General features: G+C 38.6%; 1 protein-coding gene across 2 annotated transcripts in view; it reads left to right on the forward strand.

Annotated features, from left to right (window-relative positions):
* Polr1a (polymerase (RNA) I polypeptide A, 194kDa) overlaps positions 1-21967 on the forward strand; it is an 87134-nt gene that overhangs the window by 36567 nt on the left and 28600 nt on the right. For both annotated transcript variants that reach the window (XM_005385408.1, XM_005385411.1), the window contains exons 13-14: positions 956-1210; positions 5870-6061. In XM_005385408.1, the coding sequence (XP_005385465.1) occupies positions 956-1210; positions 5870-6061 (447 nt within the window). The remainder of the gene's footprint in view (positions 1-955; positions 1211-5869; positions 6062-21967) is intronic.

The following is a 21967-nucleotide window of genomic DNA, read 5'->3' on the forward strand; positions in this document are numbered from 1 at the left end:
TTTTCATCCTCCTGCTTTAACCTCCAGGCATGCACCACTGTGCCTGGCTTGGGTTTCTTTTTCTTTGCTATAATACTTTGTTACCATCATTTCCAGACATGTATATATTTAACTTATTAACCTTTTCATCATTGCATAACATTCTGTAGTATAGATACACTATGATTTATTGCCCCTTCTGTAAGGTAGTCAGATTATTTCTACTTTTTGCTACCATAAATACTGCTGTATGAACATATATTCATGTAATCTTGCTTTGGTGCTTTTTATTTCTCTTGTGAAAGACTAAAAAGGAAATGTGTTCAGATGATCTAGTGGCTATTTTCAAACTATTTTCCAAAGTATTGTTGCAGTTTACACTTCTTACAAATTTTTAAAAATGCATTGAAGTGTTTTCTGAGAACATTAAGCGGGAATCAAGAACCCTGATTTGTACTCCTGGCTCTGCTGTATGAACTTGGGCTAATTGTTTCTGAAACATGGACTTGGTATTTAGAATCACATGCTCACGTGTGGCCATGGGGAAATTTGCTATTTCTGCCAAGTTTTTCAAACCCAAGGACTTTGTGGTTACACACAGGTGTTGAGCCTTCAGGAGTTGTTTCCATTTCATTCTTAAGGTTAATTCTCAGAGGAGCCCAGGACTTTGGGAAGGCTGTGCATCTCTGACAAAGACTGTAATTACTGGACAGAGACCTATGGCCTTGGCTGTTCCTTGTACCTCTGAGACCAAAGTGAGGACAGGCTGTGTAGGGCCAGGACTCAAGGGCTTGGGAAGTATTTCTCATAGATTTCTAAGGTTTTACTGCAAGCTAAAAATCCCCTGGCATTTAGTTGACTAGGACATGAGATGGGCAGAACCCACTCTGGCCAGTGTTAGGTGTGCCTTCAGAAGGTACAGCAGTGATGCTGGGATTCCTGCTGATCAACCACCTGCCCTCCACTCTGTCCCCAGGTGTGCCGGCACGTGAGGAATGGGGACATTCTCCTGCTGAACCGACAGCCTACCCTGCACAGACCTTCCATCCAGGCCCACCTCGCCCGCATCCTGCCTGAAGAAAAAGTCCTACGGCTGCACTATGCCAACTGCAAGGCATACAATGCTGACTTTGATGGAGATGAGATGAATGCTCATTTCCCCCAGAGTGAGCTGGGCCGGGCTGAGGCCTATGTTTTGGCCTGCACTGATCAGCAATACCTTGTTCCCAAGGTAAGTCTGAATAGGCAAGGTGGTGCATGCCTGTAATAATCCTAGGACTTGCGGGGCTGAGGCAAGAGAATTGCCATGAGTTTGAGGCCCGTATAGACTACTGAGTAAGCCCAGCTTGAACTACATAGTGAGACCCTATCTCGAAAAACAGAAAATAGATCTGACCTTGAAGCCTTGCCATGGTCCATTGCAGTATGTCTTGGCACCTTGAACCCAGACCTTCACCAGCTCTTGGTGTTAGTGGGCAGTGGCCACATGGATCAGAGGGTCCTAGTTTCTTCTAGGTAGTTTTTGGCCATTATGATGGCCATGCCAAAAAGCCAAGTTCTGTATAAGTCTGGAGTTGGAAACTTACGTGTGGATTATATAACTGATTGGCATCTGGCAAACATTAGCATCCAAAATGATCACATTTGACTTTGGTCCTTTGACTTCTGACAAGCATGAGTTTTAAGAGGTAATTTAACCCCAAAGGGCCAGATCAGGTACCTTTTGTAGGCCATGAAGGGTCTCCTCTTTGCATCCCTTCTTTCTCTAGCAGCCCCAGGTGGTCACTATTGTCCAAACACACAGGAAGAGTGTTCCTCCCACCTCAGCTGGCCAGGCAGCTTGTGCAAGGGGCCCTTGCTGGCCTGTGCTCATGGGGGGCTGAGCAGGGAAAGAGCCAGGCTGCAGGAGAAAGGGTGGAGCATGTTCCAGTCCCTAGTTACCCCTCACCACCTGCCCAAATTGCTAGGCCAGTGACTAGAGCTTTCAGTAACACAAAGAGCCTGCCGAGGCATGCTTGGCTTTGCTTTGCCACCACTGTTCTATGCCTTTTCGAGTTTAAGCGATTTACATCACAGTGATTCACAGCTAAACAATTCATTTGGATTGTCATGGCATCTGAAAGTGGGTAAAACACTTTGGAGACTAGGCATTTCACCTTGCCCACAGCTCTTAGAGGTAGGTGCTATTAATGTCCACATTTTATACTTAAAGAATCTTCATGGGGTTAGTTCTGCTGCAGAGATTAATAGCTGTGTACCTAGGGAGCACTGGGTGCTTCTCAGATGATCAGCACCAAGTACCACCCTATACCCCTTGGAAAATCTCTGCCCCATTAGCCACCTGCCACCGAGGAGTTAGGCAGGAGCCCAGTGTCCCACCCAGGGCATTTTCCCACCAGATGCCCCTGAGTTAAACTGGCTCAGGCAGGAGCCAGTTTGAGTTGAACTGTTCCTTCTCTGCCCACCTCAGTGGTCTGTTAACTATCTGAGGGATAAAAAGCAGGAAGAAAGGGTTATGGACCCAGTCAGATCACTTGGGAATTAGAAAATACAATTTTGCTAATGTGAAGAATAGCTTTTCAACTTTTCATGTCAATAATGACAGCAGTAGGAATGGTGCCAATAGAAACCACCACTTATTCAGCAGGGTGCGGGCCTCAGGCACCACATTTTCTTATGTAGGCCTTGCAGTGACCTTATGAGGTGGGTTCCATCTTCAGATGAAGAAACACTAAGAGGGTAACTTGACAGTCAGTAATGAGGCCAGAACTCAGACCCAGCACCTTTGGACTCCTGAGCCTTGATGCTCAGCTGTGTGTGCTCGTAGCTTCACTTGACAGGTAGGACTCAGGCTGGGGCTGGGTGAGGGCCTGGGGCAGAATGCAGCTCCTGGTACTGCTCCAGCTAGAGTCAGTCCCATTTCATCGGCGGGGACTACCAGGGAGCAGCAAGTGGACTTCTGCTGGCAAAGGGACCCAGGATCTTTAGCTATGTGGGGAGTTGAGGATTCTGCGACCCTCAGACCAGTGAGGTTGGATGTTCGTTGATTAAGTGCCAAGTAATAGGCGGCTTCCTGCTCATGTTGTGTTCTGCAGAGTGTGCTGGCCTATTTAAATGAGCCTTGTCATGTGCTCGCATGCTGTGAGTTTTAGGTTGGGCTTACACTTAAGAGAGACAAGCAGAAGCCAGGTAAAAGAGCTTGTATCAATAAGTTAATTTGTTGAAAAGGAAAAAAAAAAACTTCGGGGATGAGATGAACATTCACTTTCAGTCAGTTTCTTTTGTCTGAAGTAAAGTTAACCTTTTGATTCTTGATAAATTCTGAGTCATTAGTATAAATGCCAAGATGTGGGATCCTTATTTTTGCTAATAGCTATAAAAATGCAGCATGTCTTTGGTGGCTTAAGTCCTAAGAGAACAAGAGTTGGTTTGGTTAAACTGAGAAAGCCAACTTATTGTGAGCATTCTCTTTTTCTTGTGGTACTAGAAGTTGAACTCAGGGACACAATCACACTAGGTGATTTGGTCATTTTTATTATTGTAGCTTTATTTCTATTCTCCATTTCTGAATTCTCTTTCTTAACTAACTACAATACCACATTAAAATATATTTTATTGTTGGCTATATATATCAAGTAAAGTTTTGGGTTATCATCTAAAGTATGAGATGAACTGTAGGTATTTCTTTTCTAAGAAACAAATTTTCTTCTTTTTTTTTTCTTGTCTTTTTTCTTCTCTTTTTGAGACAAGGTCTCAATGTGCAGTTCAGGCCAAATAGCAAAGGCTGGTCTCAAACTCACAGTGATCTACCTGCCTCAGCCTCCAAATTTTCATTTATCTCTCTTTGAGAATTTTTCCCCTTCTGTTCATTGTACTGATTGAGAACCAATGCTTTGTAAAAAGTTTTTAAACAAAGCTTGAGACATAGTTTCCTAACTTCTACTTAGCTGGAGAATTCAAGACACAAAATATTCTCCAGACATTCTGATAGAAAACATTAATTTTAATGGCATTTTGCTGTGACGTTAAGTGGAATAGGATAGCTGACAATTTTTTGGAATTTTGATTCAGAGGTGTTTTTTATAATCCTAAACAGGATTTAGGATATTGAGAATTATAAGTAGACCCCTAATAATTGCTTCAATCAGCATTCGTCCCTGGAATTCATGGTTATCGCATTGAAAACAGTTTAGCCCTTTAACTGATTTTCTAGTCATGAGAGAATCTGGACACAGAAAACACTGACTATATCACATAACTGGTAATTATGCTCTTTAAAGGAAGAAAGTAAAAGGAAAAAAAGATCTGTATCTGCCCCCAAAGACTGTGGGATGAGTCAAATGCATAATACTGGTTTAGATTTTTCCCACAAGCAAAACAAGACCATCTTTGGAACAAAATGTGGAGTGTAATTTTTTTTTATTTTTGTTAATAGCTCAAAGCCTTCATAGGAAGGGCTGTGTATGCCATTTGATCATGCCTTGCATATTTATGCCCATCTATAATAATTATCTCGGGGCTGGGGATTTAGCTCAGCGGCAGAAGTGCTTGCCTGGCAAGCACAAGGTCGTGAGTTCGGTTCCTGGTACCGGAGAAAAACCAAAAAAAAAAAAAATAATGATAATAATTATCTCTGAGTTTACATAGAGCCCATCACCGTGAATTAGATCATTTGACAAGAACCCTTTTTAGCATTTGAATTAGTACATGTGGTTAAATTCCTTTCACTTCTGCATGACAGCATTTGTGAGTTCCTTTAGCCTTAGTGATGAAACATGGCCATAGTATTGGCTACTATTTAACAAATAATCAAAGAATAACAATCTTTAGATCTATGCCCAGGTTTTTCTCAAATTCCTGTAAACATGGAAAAGTTTGCAAGACTACTTCTTCCAGAAGGTCAGTGATCAGAGCTATTTTTGCTTTAGTGAGCCTTTGGTTGCCATGAACACAGACCTGACAGAAAAGGTCCAAGAGTCTGGGGATCACAGAGGCTGTGAAAACGTCACATGAAATGAATGTGCCCACCAAATCTGGAGTTTCTGTAAAACCCGTTGGTTTTAGGATTTGGTAGATAACAGTCTTTTTCAAGGGCCCACCCTAAACCCCATGCAGTATTGTGCAGAGATACTAACAGTAGACGTTCTTTCCTCCCACAGTCATGAACATCAAGGCCCTCTGATAGCTCAGTCCAAAAAGCTGTGGCTCAACTCCTCCCTTCCTGAGCTGGCTGACTCCAAGTCACCCCTCAGGCCACAGCTGTACTATTGCCCCTCAGAGAGACCTATCCTGAACACCACCCTGCCAATTTATTTTATGACCCAGCCTGTGATTTCCTTCTGCGGCATTTAAAGTGCTTTGTGATTGTATGTTTATCTAATCATGTGTTTACTATTTGGCTCATCCTCATCAAAAAGGTCTTCCCAGTGCCTAAGCATACAGTAGGCTCTCAATAAATATTTGTTGAATGGATGACCGATTTACAGGAGAACTAGGCCAGAAATGTGTGAAAAACACTAAAGCATAAAACCAAAGTATAAAAACAAGAACACAGCTAACAGCAGCCAGACCAAATTTATGCATAAATGCCAAAAATCTGCTAGAATAACTAGAACCAGATGGGACTAAGTAGAGAAGGCTTGGAGAACTGGATGAGTGTGAAGCAGTTAGAGACAGGGCAATGGCAAATGGCAAAAGTAGAAGCTAGTGGTGAGCCTGGTCTCATGATTTGGGAGGCAGTTTGTTTCCAAGAACAGGCCTAGTGTGGACATGAGTGGGACAGTATGGGAAGGCTCTTTCTAAAAGGCGGCTTCCAAGCAGATGATTAGGAATTAGAGTGTGACTTAAAACTTGTCTTTGTTCTTCTTTTCTTGTCTGTTTTGATTTGTAGGATGGGCAGCCATTGGCGGGATTGATCCAAGACCACATGGTTTCAGGAGCAAACATGACTATTCGAGGTTGCTTTTTCAACCGGGAACAGTATATGGAGCTGGTGTACCGAGGACTCACCGACAAAGTGGGGCGTGTGAAGCTCCTTCCTCCTGCCATCCTGAAGCCTTTACCCCTGTGGACAGGAAAGCAGGTAACTGGGGTGCAGGGGGAGGGACTGCTGTCCATAAAAATGGGAAATGGGAATGGGCAGTCAATCAAGAGTAGTCTGAGAGGCTAATGCTGGAAGATCACAAGTGTGGGCAGCTTGTTGACTTAGCAAGACCCCTGGGTTCAGTCTCCAGTGTGTACACACACACACACACACACACACACACACACACACACACACATATATATATATATACACAATATCTGACTCTCCCTTTATTTGGAGTCCCTAGGTCTGTGTAGTTCAAGGAAAGGTCTATTAGAGTAGTAGGTTCATGGTTTCTGTTCTTGGCTTGTAATTTAAACTTGGTGTGCTCATAATCCAAGTGTAGTAACTGATAGGAATAATAATGTTTGTTGGGTTATGCCAAGTGCTTAGCTGAACACATTGGATACTTTATCTGATTTAATACGCACAACCAACCTACAGTTAATTACTGCTCATTAACAAATAGTAATTCTGAGACTTAGAAAAGTTAAGAGTAGATGCTCAGAGCTATTGGAGCCAGAACTAGGATTCAAACCTAAGACTTTTCAACTCTAAAATCATCATACTATAATTCTTCTGAATAACCAAATAGTGGTTACTTGGTAATCAAATAATGAAATACAATAAATTATATTGCTCTGCTTTTGGCTGGCCTTCAAGTTCAGCCTTTAAGAGTCAACTTCTAGTTAGCTATGTGAATCTTGGTTCCTTCATAATAATGGGGGTTCAGTTTGATCATCTCTAAGATCTTCTTGGTAGTATAATTTTTTTAAGTCTGTGAACCTGAGATTTGACTGGTTTTCAGTTGCTATGGTTTATTATGGGGGCTGGGGATGTAGCTCAAGGGTGCAGTCCCTGCCTTGCAAGCTAGAGGTCCTGAGTTCGATTCCTGATAACCCCCCCCAAAAAAAAAGATTTAATAGTGGGATGAACATTATCTGGTCACTGGTTTTTATATAGTGTTGAACTCCACTTGCTAATTTTTGTTTTGAATAGTTTTTGCATCTGAGTTCATGAGGGATGTTGATCTATAGTTTTCTTGTGATTATCTCTTGTTTTATTATCAAGGCATCAGGTATTATAGAATGAGTCAGGAGGTATTCCCCTATTTCAGTTTTCTTTAAAGAATTTGTGTAATGTTGGTATTATTTCTTCCCTAAATGTTTGGTGGAATTTAGCAGTGAAGGCACCTAGGCCTAGAGTTTCGTTATGAGAAAGATTTTGGGGTTTTTTGCTTGGGTTTTTTTTTTTTTTTTTTTTGGAGGGTGGTGTTTTGTTTTTACTTTACAAATAGTTTTACTTGATTTATAAAATTTTAGATTTTGTTTACTAAATTTCTGTTTCTTTAATAGGTTGCTGTGGTTTGAATGGGTTTCCCCAAAGTTCCTGTGTTGGAAACTTGATCCACACTGTAGCACTATTAGGAAGTGAGACCTTGGGCTAGGTATATAGCTCAGTGGTAGAGTACTTGTCTAGCATGTGTCAGTTTGATCCCAGCACCTCAGAAAAAGAAAAGCAAAGGGAAAAAAAGTAGGCTTTTTAAGAGGCAATTATAAAAGATTGAGTTTATATACTATCGTAGTTACTTTTCTCTCATTGCTGAGACAAAATACCAGACACCTAGAATTAAAGAAGGAAAGGTTTACTTAGCTCAGTGTGTGGAGGTTTCAGTCCATAATCAGCTGGGTCCAAGGCAGGATGGCGTGGCACATAGGCAGGACAGCAAAAGCAACAAGAGCAAAAAGTGAGGGAAAGCAAGCCTCTCCTTCCCTTAGGTTGTATGCTGGCTACCCCATGCCGTCTCCCTGTACTAGTCTTCCACAAACTCAGTATGTTTACCAAGTAAGGACCGTCGCCCCCTGCTAAGTTATACTTCTAAACTTCTCAAGTTGACACAATGTATCAACCATTACAATATACTCTACCTGCTTTGCCCTTCCACCATGGAATTATGCAGCAGGAACACACCACATGTCTTATTCCCACTCTTTTGGATTTCAGCCACTAGTACTCGGGAAGAAATAAATTTCTGTTCTTTATAAATTGCCTGGTCTGTGGAACAGTATTTTATTATAGAAGCACAAAATGGACCAAAATATAGATAGAAGACAATTCACATTTTGATTTCTTTTTTTTAATGGTAGCAAAGTTATTTAAAAGGTAGGAAAAGAAACAGGCTCTGCAGAGCAAATTTAGGCCAAGAAAAGTATGGAGGAAAAGAAGTACACCTTATAGCTTGAGGGTGGACCATCCATGCAAGAAAGAACCACTGTGGTTTGCTTCTTCTTCTTTTTGTTAAATTTGATCTTGAAGGAGCTTTAATAGTCATGTTTTTCAAGGATCTGCCCGTTTCACCTAAGTTGTTAAATTTTTATATATATTTTTTGTGGGAATTGAATCCATGTATTCTACCACTGAACTATATCCTGAGGCCCAAATTGTTAAATTATAGGCACAAAGGTGTTCATAATTTTCCTTTATTGTCCTATCTGTAGAATCTGTAGTGATGTCATCTCATTCTTTTTTTAATTTTTTTTAAGTTTTTTTGAGACAGAATCTCACTGTGTAGTTCAGGCTGGTCTTAACTCGCTGTGTAGCCCAGGCCAGTCATAATGATCCTCTTGTCCCAGCCACCCAAGTGCTGGCATCTCTCTCGTTCTTGGCATTGATCATTTGTGTTTTTTCTCTGATTTTCTGATCAGTTTGGCTGGAGGTTCAACCGTTTTATGGTAGCAGAGAGCTAGGTTTTTGGTTTTTGGTTTTTTTGTGTTTTTTTTGCGGTACCGGGGATCGAACTCACGACCTTGCGCTTGCCAGGCAGGCGCTTATGCCACTGAGCTATATCCCCAGCCCCAAAGAGCTAGTTTTATAGTGGTACATTGGTTCACAGACTTTATTCTTTCCCCAGTTCTGGTTGCAGATTGACTCAGATAAGAACCAAACCAAATTCAGTGGTTTGATTTAGTGTTGCCAGTTCTTGTTGAGCTCAGTTTGCAACAAGAATCATGGAGAAAATTGAGTCAGTGAACTGAGGTACCAATTATTCATTACTATTCTTTGTTTTTTTTTCTTTTGTTCTGTATTTTTTTGTTTTGTTCTCTATTTTTTTGTTGTTGTTTTCTAATTCATTGATTCACTCAGACTTATTATTTTTCTTCATTTACTTTGGGTTTTATTTTTTCTAATTCAAGTTGAAACTGAAGTATTCAGATCCTTTTCTTTTTTGATATATGCATTTTATTAGGTTCCTTATGTTCTGCTTAAGAGGTGTGCTGCAAGTTATATTTAGTATGTTTACGTTTGTCCACTTAAGAATTCTAATTTCCCTTTTGACTTTTTTGACCATGAATTACTTATAAGTACATTATTTGGCTTCCAAATTTTAGGTATTTCTAGATATTTTAGTTACTGATTTCCATTTTAATTACACCATGGCAAGAGATGATTGAATGACTTCAATCCCTTTAAATGTATTGAGATTTGGAAACGGTATTTGGCTATCAAGTCTACTGTTTATCCTTGTTGATCTCTGTCCTTTATTGCTGATGCTCAGTGTCTTAAAAACTGCTGCAGATTCATGTTGCTTTTGTTTTTGTTATTTCTTCTGGGAAGGTAAGTCAGGTCACCATTGCTCTATCTTGACCAGAAATAAATTTAACAGGATAGATGGAAAATTTTGCAGTTTAAGTTAAAAATCTGGGGGCTGGGGATTTAGCTCAGCGGCAAAAGCGCCTGCCTGGCAAGCGCAAGGTCGTGAGTTCGGTTCCCAGTACCGGAGAAAAACCAAAAAAAAAAAAAAGTTAAAAATCTGTACATAGTTCAGGGATTGGTGTCTTTTTCTGTTTAAAAAAAAAAAAGGTAAATATTTTTAGCTTCGTTGATCATAAAGTCTCAGTTGCAGTCATTCTCTCTGCCATTGTAACATCAGAGCATCTATAGACAACATATAAATGAATGAGCGTGGCTGTGAACCAATTTTAACTGTTACTTACAAAAACAAGTGGTAGACCAGATCTGGTGTATATGCCCTAGTTTGCCATTCCTGATTTAGTTTGCTGTTTGTATTTGTCTACTTTTATTGCTACTTGTATGTCTTCATTTTATAAGCCATCTCAGATTACCTGGGAAGTTAATGGATTTTAAATCTTATGTAATTATCTAGAATTTAACAGTATGTTGTTTAAACAGAAAGTAGGATGTTCAAAACAGAATCAAATAGTGGCCAAGAGTATATATCCATGGACAAACATACGGTTATTCGCTTCGATCTGGGAATCCAGCCTAACGAAATAATCGAAAGAAAAGCTACTATATGATGGTTTATAGTTGTTGAATATTATTAAAAGGTTACTCAACATCAGGACAAAGTAAATTTTGGCACATTCATTTGCTAAATATTACATAGCAATTAAAAATCATGGTTTTACAAGGCCAAGTGACAATGTGGGGAAATGCTCTGACATAACACTAAAAGAAGTAGACACAATTCTATGTAGTCACAGCTGTAACCATAATAAAATGTATATGAGGAGACATTTGGCATAAAAAAATCAAAGTAAGAGAATTTTGTTCATGTTAAGGATGATTTGGTTTCATTTTTAGTATTTCTGGGCTAAGTAAAATTAGAAAACAGACTCAGGTTTTACTGCTGGCAGAGTTGAGATTTTTCAGTATTTCCCAAAAGCTTGGAATAGGCTATTTCTTTGCAAATAGGTGAAAAGGGCAAGAATGACTACACTGCCCAGGAATTTGTTTAGTGGCTTAGTCTAGTTCTACAGAGAAAAGCCATGTTTAGAATTTGGAAAGGAAGAACTTAGGAAGTTTCTTTCCACCATCCCAGAAATAAAATCTTAGTGTCTTTCTTCAGGACAAATCATACTTTGCCTTCTTTCTATGAATCAGGGTCTCCCATCATCTGTTGAAAAAGCATGCAGATCTCAAGCATACAGCCCATTGAGTGTTCACAAGGTGAATATACCTTTGAAAACTCTCCCCCGCCACTCCTTCCACGCTGTCTTAGTTACTTTTCTCATTACTGAGACAAAATACCTGATACCAAAAGTTAAAGGGGGAAAGGGTTATTTAGCACACAGAGGTTTGTAGAGGTTTCAGTCCATGATCAGCTGGTTCCGGGGCAGGTGGCTTCACACAGGAGAGCAGTTCATGTGGGCAGAAGACAGCAGAAGCAACAAGGGAGAGACCTTAACAGCATCTTTCTGCCCCTTTTATGTTGTATCTAGACTACTGAGGATTAGGGCGATGCCAAACCAGTCAGTGGAGTGATTTGAGTAATCACACACCCTTATTCTCAACATCACATACTCTAGATCCAGCCACCTCTGAGAAAGCCCCACCTATGACTGCATGAGGCTTTGGGAGGCCATCTAGACATGAGCTGTAAACACATGCCTTCTCCCACATACCACCAAAGATAACTGCTAACCTGACTTCCAACACTACATGTATAAGTGTATCTTTTCTTGAACTTCATAAAAGTAGAATCATATGGTAAATATTGTGTGTGAGTCACTCATGTCATCAATATAACAATTTAATTCATTTTCATTGCTTTGTAATACTCCAGTGTATGAGTATGCCATCTCTCCATTTTACTATTAGTGGACATCTGGGTTGTCTTCAGTTGGCTGTTACAAATAGAGCTACTATGAACATTGTTGCACATGTCTTTTATTGAGCATATATATGCATTTCAGTGAGCTAATACCAAGGGGTGGGATTGTGGGATTGCTGGGGCATAAGACACATACCTAACTTCAATAGTTTAATGGATTTCTAGAATGATTGTAGTAATACACACTTGTACCAGCAGGGTGTAGAGTTCTGGATGCTCCTGTTCTCAGTAGAACTTAACATTACTGTTATGCTGTGTTGTTTTTGTTTTTTGGTCTGTTTGCTTACTTTTAGCTTTCTGGATGAGTATATAGTCGTTTCTTACCATTTTAATTTGCATTTCCTTAATAACAGTAGAGATTGAGCAACTCTTCTTAGTGCTTATTGGCCATTTAGGTGTCAGTCTTTTGTGAAGTACCTATCAAGTCTTTTGCCTGTTTTCTATTATATATCATTTTCTTATTGATAAGTAATAAGTTTGTTTGGGGAAGGGGTGGATTTGGTGCTGGGAATTGAACCCAGGTCCAAGCATATGCCCTACCACTGAGCTGTATAGCCATAGCCCTACGTAAGAGTGAGATATATGGATTGTAAAACCTACTTGATGGCTAACCTTTTCATTCTTTTATCTAATGCCACTTTCTAATGGTCTGTTCTTTATTTTAATGTAACACAATTCCTTACTCTTTGCCTTTTACATTTACTTCTCCTATATATAAGAACTATTTCCCTGCCCCTAGATCTTAAAGGTATTGCCCTGCATTATTGTCTGGTAGCTTTATTGTTCTAGCTTTCATCCTTAGGTCTTTTCTCTGTCTAGGGATGATTTTTGTGGATGTGCATGAAGTGAGGTAAAGAGTGAAGATTCTCTGAATATTCAGTTAATACAATATCATTTGTTTAACAGCCTGTTTCTCTACAGCTCCTTGGTATCTCCTGTGTCATAAATTGAGTAGCTGTTATATGTATGGTTCTGTTTTGGGACTGTGTTCTGTTTGTCTTTTTGGTTCCATTGCACCAGTGCTGCACTGTCTTAATCACTGTAGCTTTATATTAAATTGAACTTCTTAAAGAAAAAGTCTCCAGATTTGTTCAAAATTGTCTTGGATATAAATCTGCTAGGATGTTATTAGATTATATTATGTTATGGTTTGAATAAGGGTAGTATCCCCCAGAGGTCCATGTGTTAAAACCTGGTCCCCAACAGCCTGGTATTAGGAGGTATTACCTGCTTTTCAGAGGTGGGGCCTCATAGGAAGTCCTTCAGTCATTGGAGGGATTGTGGGACCTGAGTCTCTCAGGATGTTCAGTCTTCATTCATTCACTCATTCATTTGCTTCTTGTTGTGGTGTGATCAGTTTGTTCTGCCACACATTCCCTGCCATTTCCATCTGGTGCCCTTAGCAGAGTCCAAAGTGATGGGGCTGCCCAGTCTGGGACTGGATATCTCATAGGCAAGGGGTAATGGAAAAATATGAATGCTTTAAAACATTTATTACAGTAAAAGACACATTGCCCTTAATCCCTTCAAAATACTCTCCCTTTCTTTGAATGTACTTATTCTATACTTATGCCACTTTCTAAAACACTTCTAAAAAGTTCTCGTGTGTTTACGAGGTGTGATTAAAAAAATATGTTGAATACAGCTGTTGAGTACCATCCAGTAGAAAGAGAGGCTCGTAAAAACATGATGGTGTATCCTCATCTACTTGAGTCACTGGATCTGCACCATGCAGCTTCTGCTCTTCCCCAAGTCAAAAATACCATTAAGGCAGCCATAATAGCACAACTTAAAGACATTCATGAAAGATTTCTAGAATTGCTTCAAAACATGGCAAGAAAAATGGAACAAGTGTGTTTGAAGCAGGGATGGAGAGTAGTTTGAGGAGGATTAATGGCAGTGTGTCTTTTACTGTAATTTTTTTTTTTAATTTAAGTACACTATTTTTTAGTCATACCTTGTTTCACTCCTAGGTATTGTCTTGGAAGTGATATTGTTTACTAAATTTTCTAGTTGTTTACAGTTGATATATGTAAAAGTACAGTTAATTTTTGTGTATTGTCTGACAAATGTAGCTATTAGATCTCTGTTCTTTACATTTTTTAAACTATACAAGCTTGTTGTTAAGTAAAAATCAGAAATGTAAAAGAAAATTCCTCCATCCCCAGCTCCATTTTATACACACACACACACACACACACACACACACATAGAAAAGAATGGAATAATATACCATCCTCTGCTCAGAAGAACCATAAACCAAGATTTAATTTTAAATTTGTATTAAAAAATCACTGTGACATCCTAGTACCTGAGACATGCATTTTTTTCATTACGGGGCACATGGACTTCAGTTTTGTCTAGTCTGTGAGATAGTTTACTTTAAATGAACAACCAGCTCCTCCCAAAAGAATTATATCAGGCTGGTTTTTGGCTTTTTTTTTTTTCTTTTTTTACTCTAGTCAGTTGGTCTTTATTGTCTTTAGGGTTTTTTTTTCAGTTGACATGAAATAATTATTTATATAATACATACATGTATTATACATGTATTCATGTATACAATACATGAACAGATAAGGATAATAGTAATGTCCATCACCTCCAGTATTTACCGTTTTTTTGTGATGGGAACATTCAAAATCCTAGCAGCTATTTTGAAATATACAATTAATTATTAACCATGGTTACCCTACCATGCTGTGGAACATTAAGCTATTCCTTCCGTTCAGCTGCACCCCTATACCCGTTAATCATTTTTTCTCTATCTGCCTCCCTCAGCCTTCCCGGCCTCTGCTATCCCCATTCTACTTCCTATTTCTATGAAGTCAACTGTTTTGGCTTCTACAAATGAGAAATGTGATATTTGCCCTTTTCTGCCTGGCTTATTTCAGTTCATGCATGATGTCATCCAGATTCATCAATTTTGCTGCAGATGACAGGCTTTTATTCTGCCTTACACTGGATAATATTCCATTGTGTACATATACTGCATTTTCTTGATCCACTCATTTGTCCCTTGACATCCGGGTTGATTCTGTATCTTGTCCACTGTCAGTAGTGCTGCAGTAGACATAGGAGTGCACATAGCTCTTTGACATACTGATTCTTTGCCTTTGGATATTGCACATAATGGGGTAGCTGAATCTCATGATAGTTCTTTTATAGTTTTTTTAGGAACTTCTATGCTATTTTTCATAATGGATGTACTCATTTATATTCCAACCAACAGTGTATAAAAGTTCTTTTTTGCAAAAAAATAAAGAGCATATCTCCACCCGCATGGCATTGCCAATGGAAAGGAAGCTGAGTGTAGTCAAGCCTCTGCATCCAGTTGCCAGTTTCTAGGAAATACAGGGCAGGAAAGAGTATGTGAATGTGAACCACAGATACGTAGTCCAAAAGGCCTCGGGTTCAATCCTTACTGCCAGAAAACAGAACACCTGGACCAGAGGATAGATATAGTACAGAACAAATGCGCCAGGTTCTTCAAAAGATAAATCGTAAGGAAAAGGAAGAGGTGAAGTGGAAAGCTATAGAGACCTAAGAGACATACTAACTTGTTCTAAATGGGCAAGACTAAACTAGACTGTCTTTGGGTGCACATTTGGGTGGTAAAACCATCAAGGGCAAGGATAAAATTACTTTAAAAGTCCAAGATAGTAGTTACTTCTAGAGGAAAGAGAGGCTACTTCTGCATTCTATTGGTAGATTATATTCTTTGTTCCTTTTTTTCTGTTTCTTTGTTTGAATCAGGATTCAAGTAAATTCCATATGTTACAGAGAGAGAGATCCCTTTTCTCATCCTTGTTAAGCAGTCTTTTTAACATCCCGGATATGACGAGAAGTTCACCTAACTGTTCTCATGTGCTAGGTAGATAAAATCTTTTTGTAATTGCTTTGTGACTTACTCAATTCCATTGATGTATTATGGTCATGTAGTGTGTCTGTATATGTAGCTCCACTTTATTCCTTTCAACCCTTCCTGTGTTGTATTCAGTGATACGAATGCATTGTAGTTGATTTAACTGTCCATTAGCAGGCATTAGATTTTCACTTGGCATTTGCTCTTCCTACCTGTTTTTGTGTGTACTACCTTACTTTCATGGGTGTATCTTTTAGACAAATTCAGGAAGTATGATTGCTGGTCATAGTCACATTTCAAAACGCTTTTTAAAAATTTATTAGTACATGTTTGTCGTACGTAATGATACTATTGTAGGGAGTTGGTACATGTACATAACACATCTTAATTTTTTATTCCCTCGCCACTTCTACCTCTTGATCCCCTTCCCTTTTGTAAAAGATCTATCTTCCTGTATCCTATTATCTTTTATTTTGCTCTTTATTTATACTTTGGGTTTCTCATTAAAAAAGAAACTATGCAATATTTAAGCTTGTGTGTGTGATTTCACTTGACATGGTCTCAAGATACAATCATTTTCCAACAAATTACTCGTTTATCCTTCTTTATAATAGAATAGTATTTCATTGTATATAGGTAGCTCATTTCTGTTATCAACTCATCTGTTACTGGACAGATGGGCCACTTTCAAGATGTAGCTATTTTGAGTTGAGCTGCTTGCTATAAACATGGGTATGGATGTGTCACTGTAATGTGATGTCTTTAACTCTTTTGGAAAGATATTTAGAAGGGGAAAAGCTGCATCAAATGGAGTTTCTAGTTTTAATTTTTGAGGAATCTCCATACTAATTTCCATAGTGGTTGTAATAGTTTATATTTCCACCAATAGTGTAAGGGTTCCTTTTTCCCCACAGCCTTGCCAGCATTTGTTACTATTTGATTTTTCGATGATAGTCTGGAGTAAGATAGAATCTCATTGTTTTAACTTGCATTTCTCTAACAGCCAAAGATGTTGAACATTTTGTCATGTATTTATTGGTCATTTGTAATTCTTCTGAGAGGTGTCTGTTCAGTTGTCCATTTTTTGATTGGGTCTTTTATTTTGGGGAATAATTTTTTTGTGTTTTAGATGTTAGTCCCCTATCCATAGAGGAGCTGAGAAAAAGTTTTTCCCATTGTGTAGGTTGTCTTTTTCACTGTTTGTTGTTGCCTTTGCTGTGTAGAAGCTTTTTAATTAGATAAGATTCCATTTGTTGATTCTTGATATTATTTCTAGTGCAATTGGGGTACTGTTCAGAAAGTCTTTGCCTGTATTTATGTCTTCAGAAATCTTACCTATTTTGTCTTCCAGCAGATTATTTTCTATTTTCTTTCTGTCTTTGATCCATTTTGATTTTGTTTTAGTTGATGGTGAGGTATATGAGTCTAGCTTCAGTCTTCTGCATATGGATAGTCTCCCCAGTACCATTTATTAAAGAAACTGTCTTTCCTTCAGCATGTTGTTGACTTGGTCAAAGATCAGATAGCTGAATGCGTCTGGGGTTGTTTCTGCATCCTCTAATCTGTTCCATTGATCCTCATGTGTTTTTCTGTGCTGGTACCATGCTGTATTTATCACTGTTGCTTTGTAATATAATTTGAAATCTGGGATTGTGATGTCTCTTGCATTTGCTCTTGTTCCCTGGAATTGCTCTTGCTTTTCTGGGTCTCTTCTGGTTACATGTGAATGGTACAACTGTTTTCTTCTGCAAGGAATGCTATTGCTATTTTGATTGGGATTACATTAAGTTTATATATCTCTTTTAGTAATACAATTATTTTGACAACGTTGGTACTTCCTATCCAGGAAAAAGAGGTAGTTTTCCTTTTTTTTTTTTTTTTTTTTTGTCTTTTTTGAGACAGGGTCTCAACTGTGCAGTTCAGGCTGTCCTTGAGCTCACTTTGTAGCCCAGGCTGGTCTCGAACTCGCAAGTCCTCCTGGCTCAGCTCCCAGAGAGTTGGAATTAGAGGCATGTGCCACCATGCCCAGTTTAGTTTTCCATTTTTTAATGTCCTCCTTGATCTCCTTTTTCAGAGTACTGTGGAGGTCTTTTCCTTCCTTGGTTAGATTAATTTCTAAGTATTTAATTTTTCCTGATACTGTTGAGTATGGTATTGTTCTCCTAATGTCTTTCTCCATGAGTTCATTATTGGTGTATGGGAATGCTATTGATTTGTGTGTGTGTGTGTGTGTGTGTGTGTGTGTGTGTGTGTGTGTTTTAATCCTGCTACATTGCTGAATTTGTATTAATTCTAGGAGTCTTTTAGCAGGATTTTGGGGGAGGCTTCTATGTTGAGGATAATATCATCTGCAAAAAATGACAATTTGAATTCTTCTCCTATAATATTTTTCTTTTATTTCTTTCTCTTGCATAATTGCTCTGGCTAATAATTTGAACAGGAGTGGCAATAATGATTTGAACAGGAGTGGTATTCCTGATTTTGAAGGAAAGCTTCAGTTTTTCCATATTTGGCAGTACATTTGTCATAATTTTACCAGATTGAGATAAGGTCCCTCTATACCTATTTTCTTTAGGTTTTGGGGGTTTTTTTGTTTGTTTGGTTTTTGGTTTTTTTGAGACAGGGTCTCACTATGCAGTTCAGACTGGTCTTGAGCTCACTTTGTAGCCAAGGCTGGCATTGAACTTGCAGCGATCCTCCTGCCTGAGCCTCCTGAGTGCTGGAATTACAGATGTGCGCCACCATGCCCAGCTTTCTTTAGGGTATTTACAATAAATGGATATTAGATTTTGTCAGAGACCTTTTCTACATCTATTGAGATGATCATATGATTTTTGTCCTTCTGTGTGTATGATGTATTACATTTATCACTTTGCTTACATTTATTGATTTGTGCATGTTGAACCATCCTTGCATTCCTGGGATGAAGCCTACTTGGTCATGATGTATGTTGTTTTGGTGATTTGTTGCTTTCTGTTTGCTAGAATATTGCTAAGTATTTTTGCCTCTATGTTCACTAAAACTTTCTTAAAATAAATCCATTTAATTTTTTATAATATTTTTCCTATATATAGTCTTCCTATATGAAATGTTTTAAATTATAATTCTCATAGATATTGCATCCCTTTTACTATCTAAAAGTGTATTGCAGTTCGTCTTTTCTCCTTGGTATAGTTTATGACAAAGAAGTTAATTTTATACTTCTAGGCTATTAGTGCAAGAAGGGATCTAAAACATCTTACAATCCATATTTATATGAAATTTATTTCAAGGTGTATAAATCACTGCTTTTTAGTATATTTTACTGTACCATGGTGTACAACTATTAGCACTAATTGCAGAACATTTCTACCACCCCAAAAGACTGCTGTCTATTAGCAGTCAGTCCCAGTTCCTCCCTTAACTCATCCTCTGGCACCATTTCTGTCTGTATGAATTTGCATCATTTGGACATTTCACATAAATGGTGTTATTCACTATATGATCTTTTGTGACTTTTTATTTAGTATAATGTTTTCAAGACTCATTTGTGCTATAGCATATAATAATTCATTCCTTTTTACAGCTGAATGATACTCTATTCTATGGATATACCATATATGTTTATCCCTTTTTAGCTAGTAACAGGGTAATTGGGAATGTTTTGACTTTGAGAATACTACAGATAAAACTGCAATGAACATTTATCTAACATTTTTTCTGTGAACCTGTGATTTCTGTTCTCTTAGCTAAGAATGCAATTACTGGCTTATATTGTAATTCTGTGTTTAACTTTTTTTGAGGATCCTGCAAAGTTTTTCAGAGTAGCCATACCATTTTACATTCCTACCAGCTATATGTGTGGGTTCTAGTTTCTCCATACCTTCAGCAGTACTTATTTTTTTGTTTTGTTCTGGTTTTATGGCATATATGAAGTGGTAGGTCATATTTCCATTGCATTTTCCTAATGAATGATGATATTGAGCATCTTTTCTGAGGCCATACTTTTTTTTTTTTTTCCAGTACCGGGAACCGAACTCATGACCTTGTGCTTGTCAGGCAGGCACTGTGCCACTGAGCTAAATCCCCAGCCCTATTGAGCATCTTTTCATGTGCTTCCTGGCCATTTGTAATTTCTTTGGAGAAACATTTTTTTCAAGTTCTTTGCCCATTTGTTAATTTTGTTGTTGTTTTTTATTGAGTTGTTAGAGTTCTTTATATAGTCTGGCTACTAGGATTATATCACATAATAGATATATAAATGTCTTCTCCAATGCCATGGCTTTTACTTATCATTTGACACACAAAATTTTAACTTACTTTTTATTTTGTTGCTCATGATTTTGTTGTCATAGCTAAGAAACCATGCCAGCATCTTACTGTTGACAGTTTTATAGATCTGTAGTATGAATTTTAGGATCAACTTTTTCATTTCTGCAGAACTAGCAATTGGAATATTAATAGGATTTGTATTGAATCTGTAGAGCAGTTGGGTAGTATTGCCATAGTAACAATAGTAAGTCTTCAAATCCACAGGTTTTATATATGTCTTCAGTTGATTTTATGACTGAAGTTTGGTTAAATTTTTTTTGATGCTCTTATATATGGGTTTTTTTCTTAGTTTCATTGTCAGCTTGACCATTGTTAATGTGTAAGAGTACTACCGATTTCTATACGTTGCTCTTATATCCTTCAGCCTTGTTGAAGTCATTTCCTGGCTCTAATTTTTTTAGGATCCTTAGGGATTTTCTGTGTATGATGTCATTGGTAAATAAAGGTAGTTTTACTTTTTTGCCCATTAAGCCAGATGCCTTTTATTTCTTTTCTTGCTTGATTTCCCTGGCATGAACCTCAAGTATGTTGTTGAATAGAAGTAGGAAGGGCACGGTGGTATACACCTATAATCCCAGAACTCAGGAGGGCAAAGCAAGAGGATTGCCATAAGTTCACGGCCAGCCTGGGCTACATAATGAGTTCAAGACCAGCCTGAACTACAGAGCAAGATTCTGCCTCAAAAAAAAGATCAAGCATCCATGTCTTGTTCCTGATTTTGGGCAGAAAACATTTAGTTTTTCACTGTTGAGTGTATTAACTGTGGGTTTCACAGATCCGTCCTCTTTATTAGGTTGTTGGCATTTCTTTCTATTCCTAGGTCTATACCATGGTGTTATAATGGAATAATATTGGAGTTTATCAAATGCTTTTTATGCTCCCTTGATCTTGTAAATGAGGTGGCAGGCTGTATTTCCCTGTTGGGGAGGTTAAATATTGCTTCTCAGCCTTTTGGCTAAGGTCTAGTGTGGAAGGTTAGATACATGTCTTGTAGTTACTTTTCACACCGAATTTCCAGTCCTGACTATGTCCAAGCCTGATGGTCCCCACTGTACATGCGGTGTTCTGGTTGACGTGCAGCCTGTAGAGCTCTCATCTCCTACCGCACTTGTGCTGCAGGGCTGACCTTCTGCTGAACAGAGGCATGAAGAGGGTGAGCTTTCTGGTCATTTTCTGCTGAGAAGACAGTATTGTCTGTTTGCCTTAAAGATGCTATGCTTGTTTGTCCCCTGCATCTGGCACACATGTATGAAAAAACAGCTGCTTTTTTAACTGTTCTGCCCCACTGTACTCATACAGTGATGCTACTTTGTAGGGCTGGTAGAGATATATAAAGAGCTGTTGATACCAGTTCATGTCTCCTGATGGCTTCCTCAGCCCTAGTGCCTATTACACCAGCCTGGCTACTCCTGACCCTGCTCATCTGTGGAAACGTGCACATTTTGTCATTCTGAAGCCAACCCGTGGTTACTGCTGGTACAGCTGAGGCCCTCTGGGCCTGGGCCCTATCTAGAACAGCTGCTTGAAAAACTGTCCCTCGCAGTCTTCTGTTAGCAGCTGGCTTGGGGGTACATGACCTGTCTGTCTATTGACCCAGCTAGGGCAAGGGAAAGACTCCCTGGCCTTTCAGTACTATTATTATTTCCAGTCAGATAAATTTACTTGTGGTATTTAGCTCTGTAAAAGCTAATTTGGGCCACCATGTTACCAAGAAGTCAGCTAAACCTACCCAGTGACATGCTTCGCCATAGAACCTCCAGTCATTTTAATAAGCACTTGAAAAATAAGTCTTTTTTGTCCATGTCACTTAGGAGGCCTATTTTCTAAGCCATTTATTTTGCACAAAGTCTAGCCTAGAAATGTACTAGAACAATTGTTCTGTTAAGAGTTAAATCAGAATACCTTATAAGTCTGAGTGTCCGCATTTCTCCCAAATCCATGTTGAGTCCTAACCCTCAAGCATTTAGAAGGTAGGGTCTTCAGAGGGTGGTAAGGTTATAAGGACTCCTCATGAATAGGATTAATGTCCTTATAAAAGAAGCCTCAGAGGGCTTCTTGACCCCTTCCACCAAGTAAGGACACAGTAGGATGTCTC

Source organism: Chinchilla lanigera, unplaced genomic scaffold (assembly GCF_000276665.1).
Source record: "Chinchilla lanigera isolate Chin_1 unplaced genomic scaffold, ChiLan1.0 scaffold00023, whole genome shotgun sequence".
NCBI classification, from domain to species: Eukaryota; Metazoa; Chordata; class Mammalia; order Rodentia; family Chinchillidae; genus Chinchilla; species Chinchilla lanigera.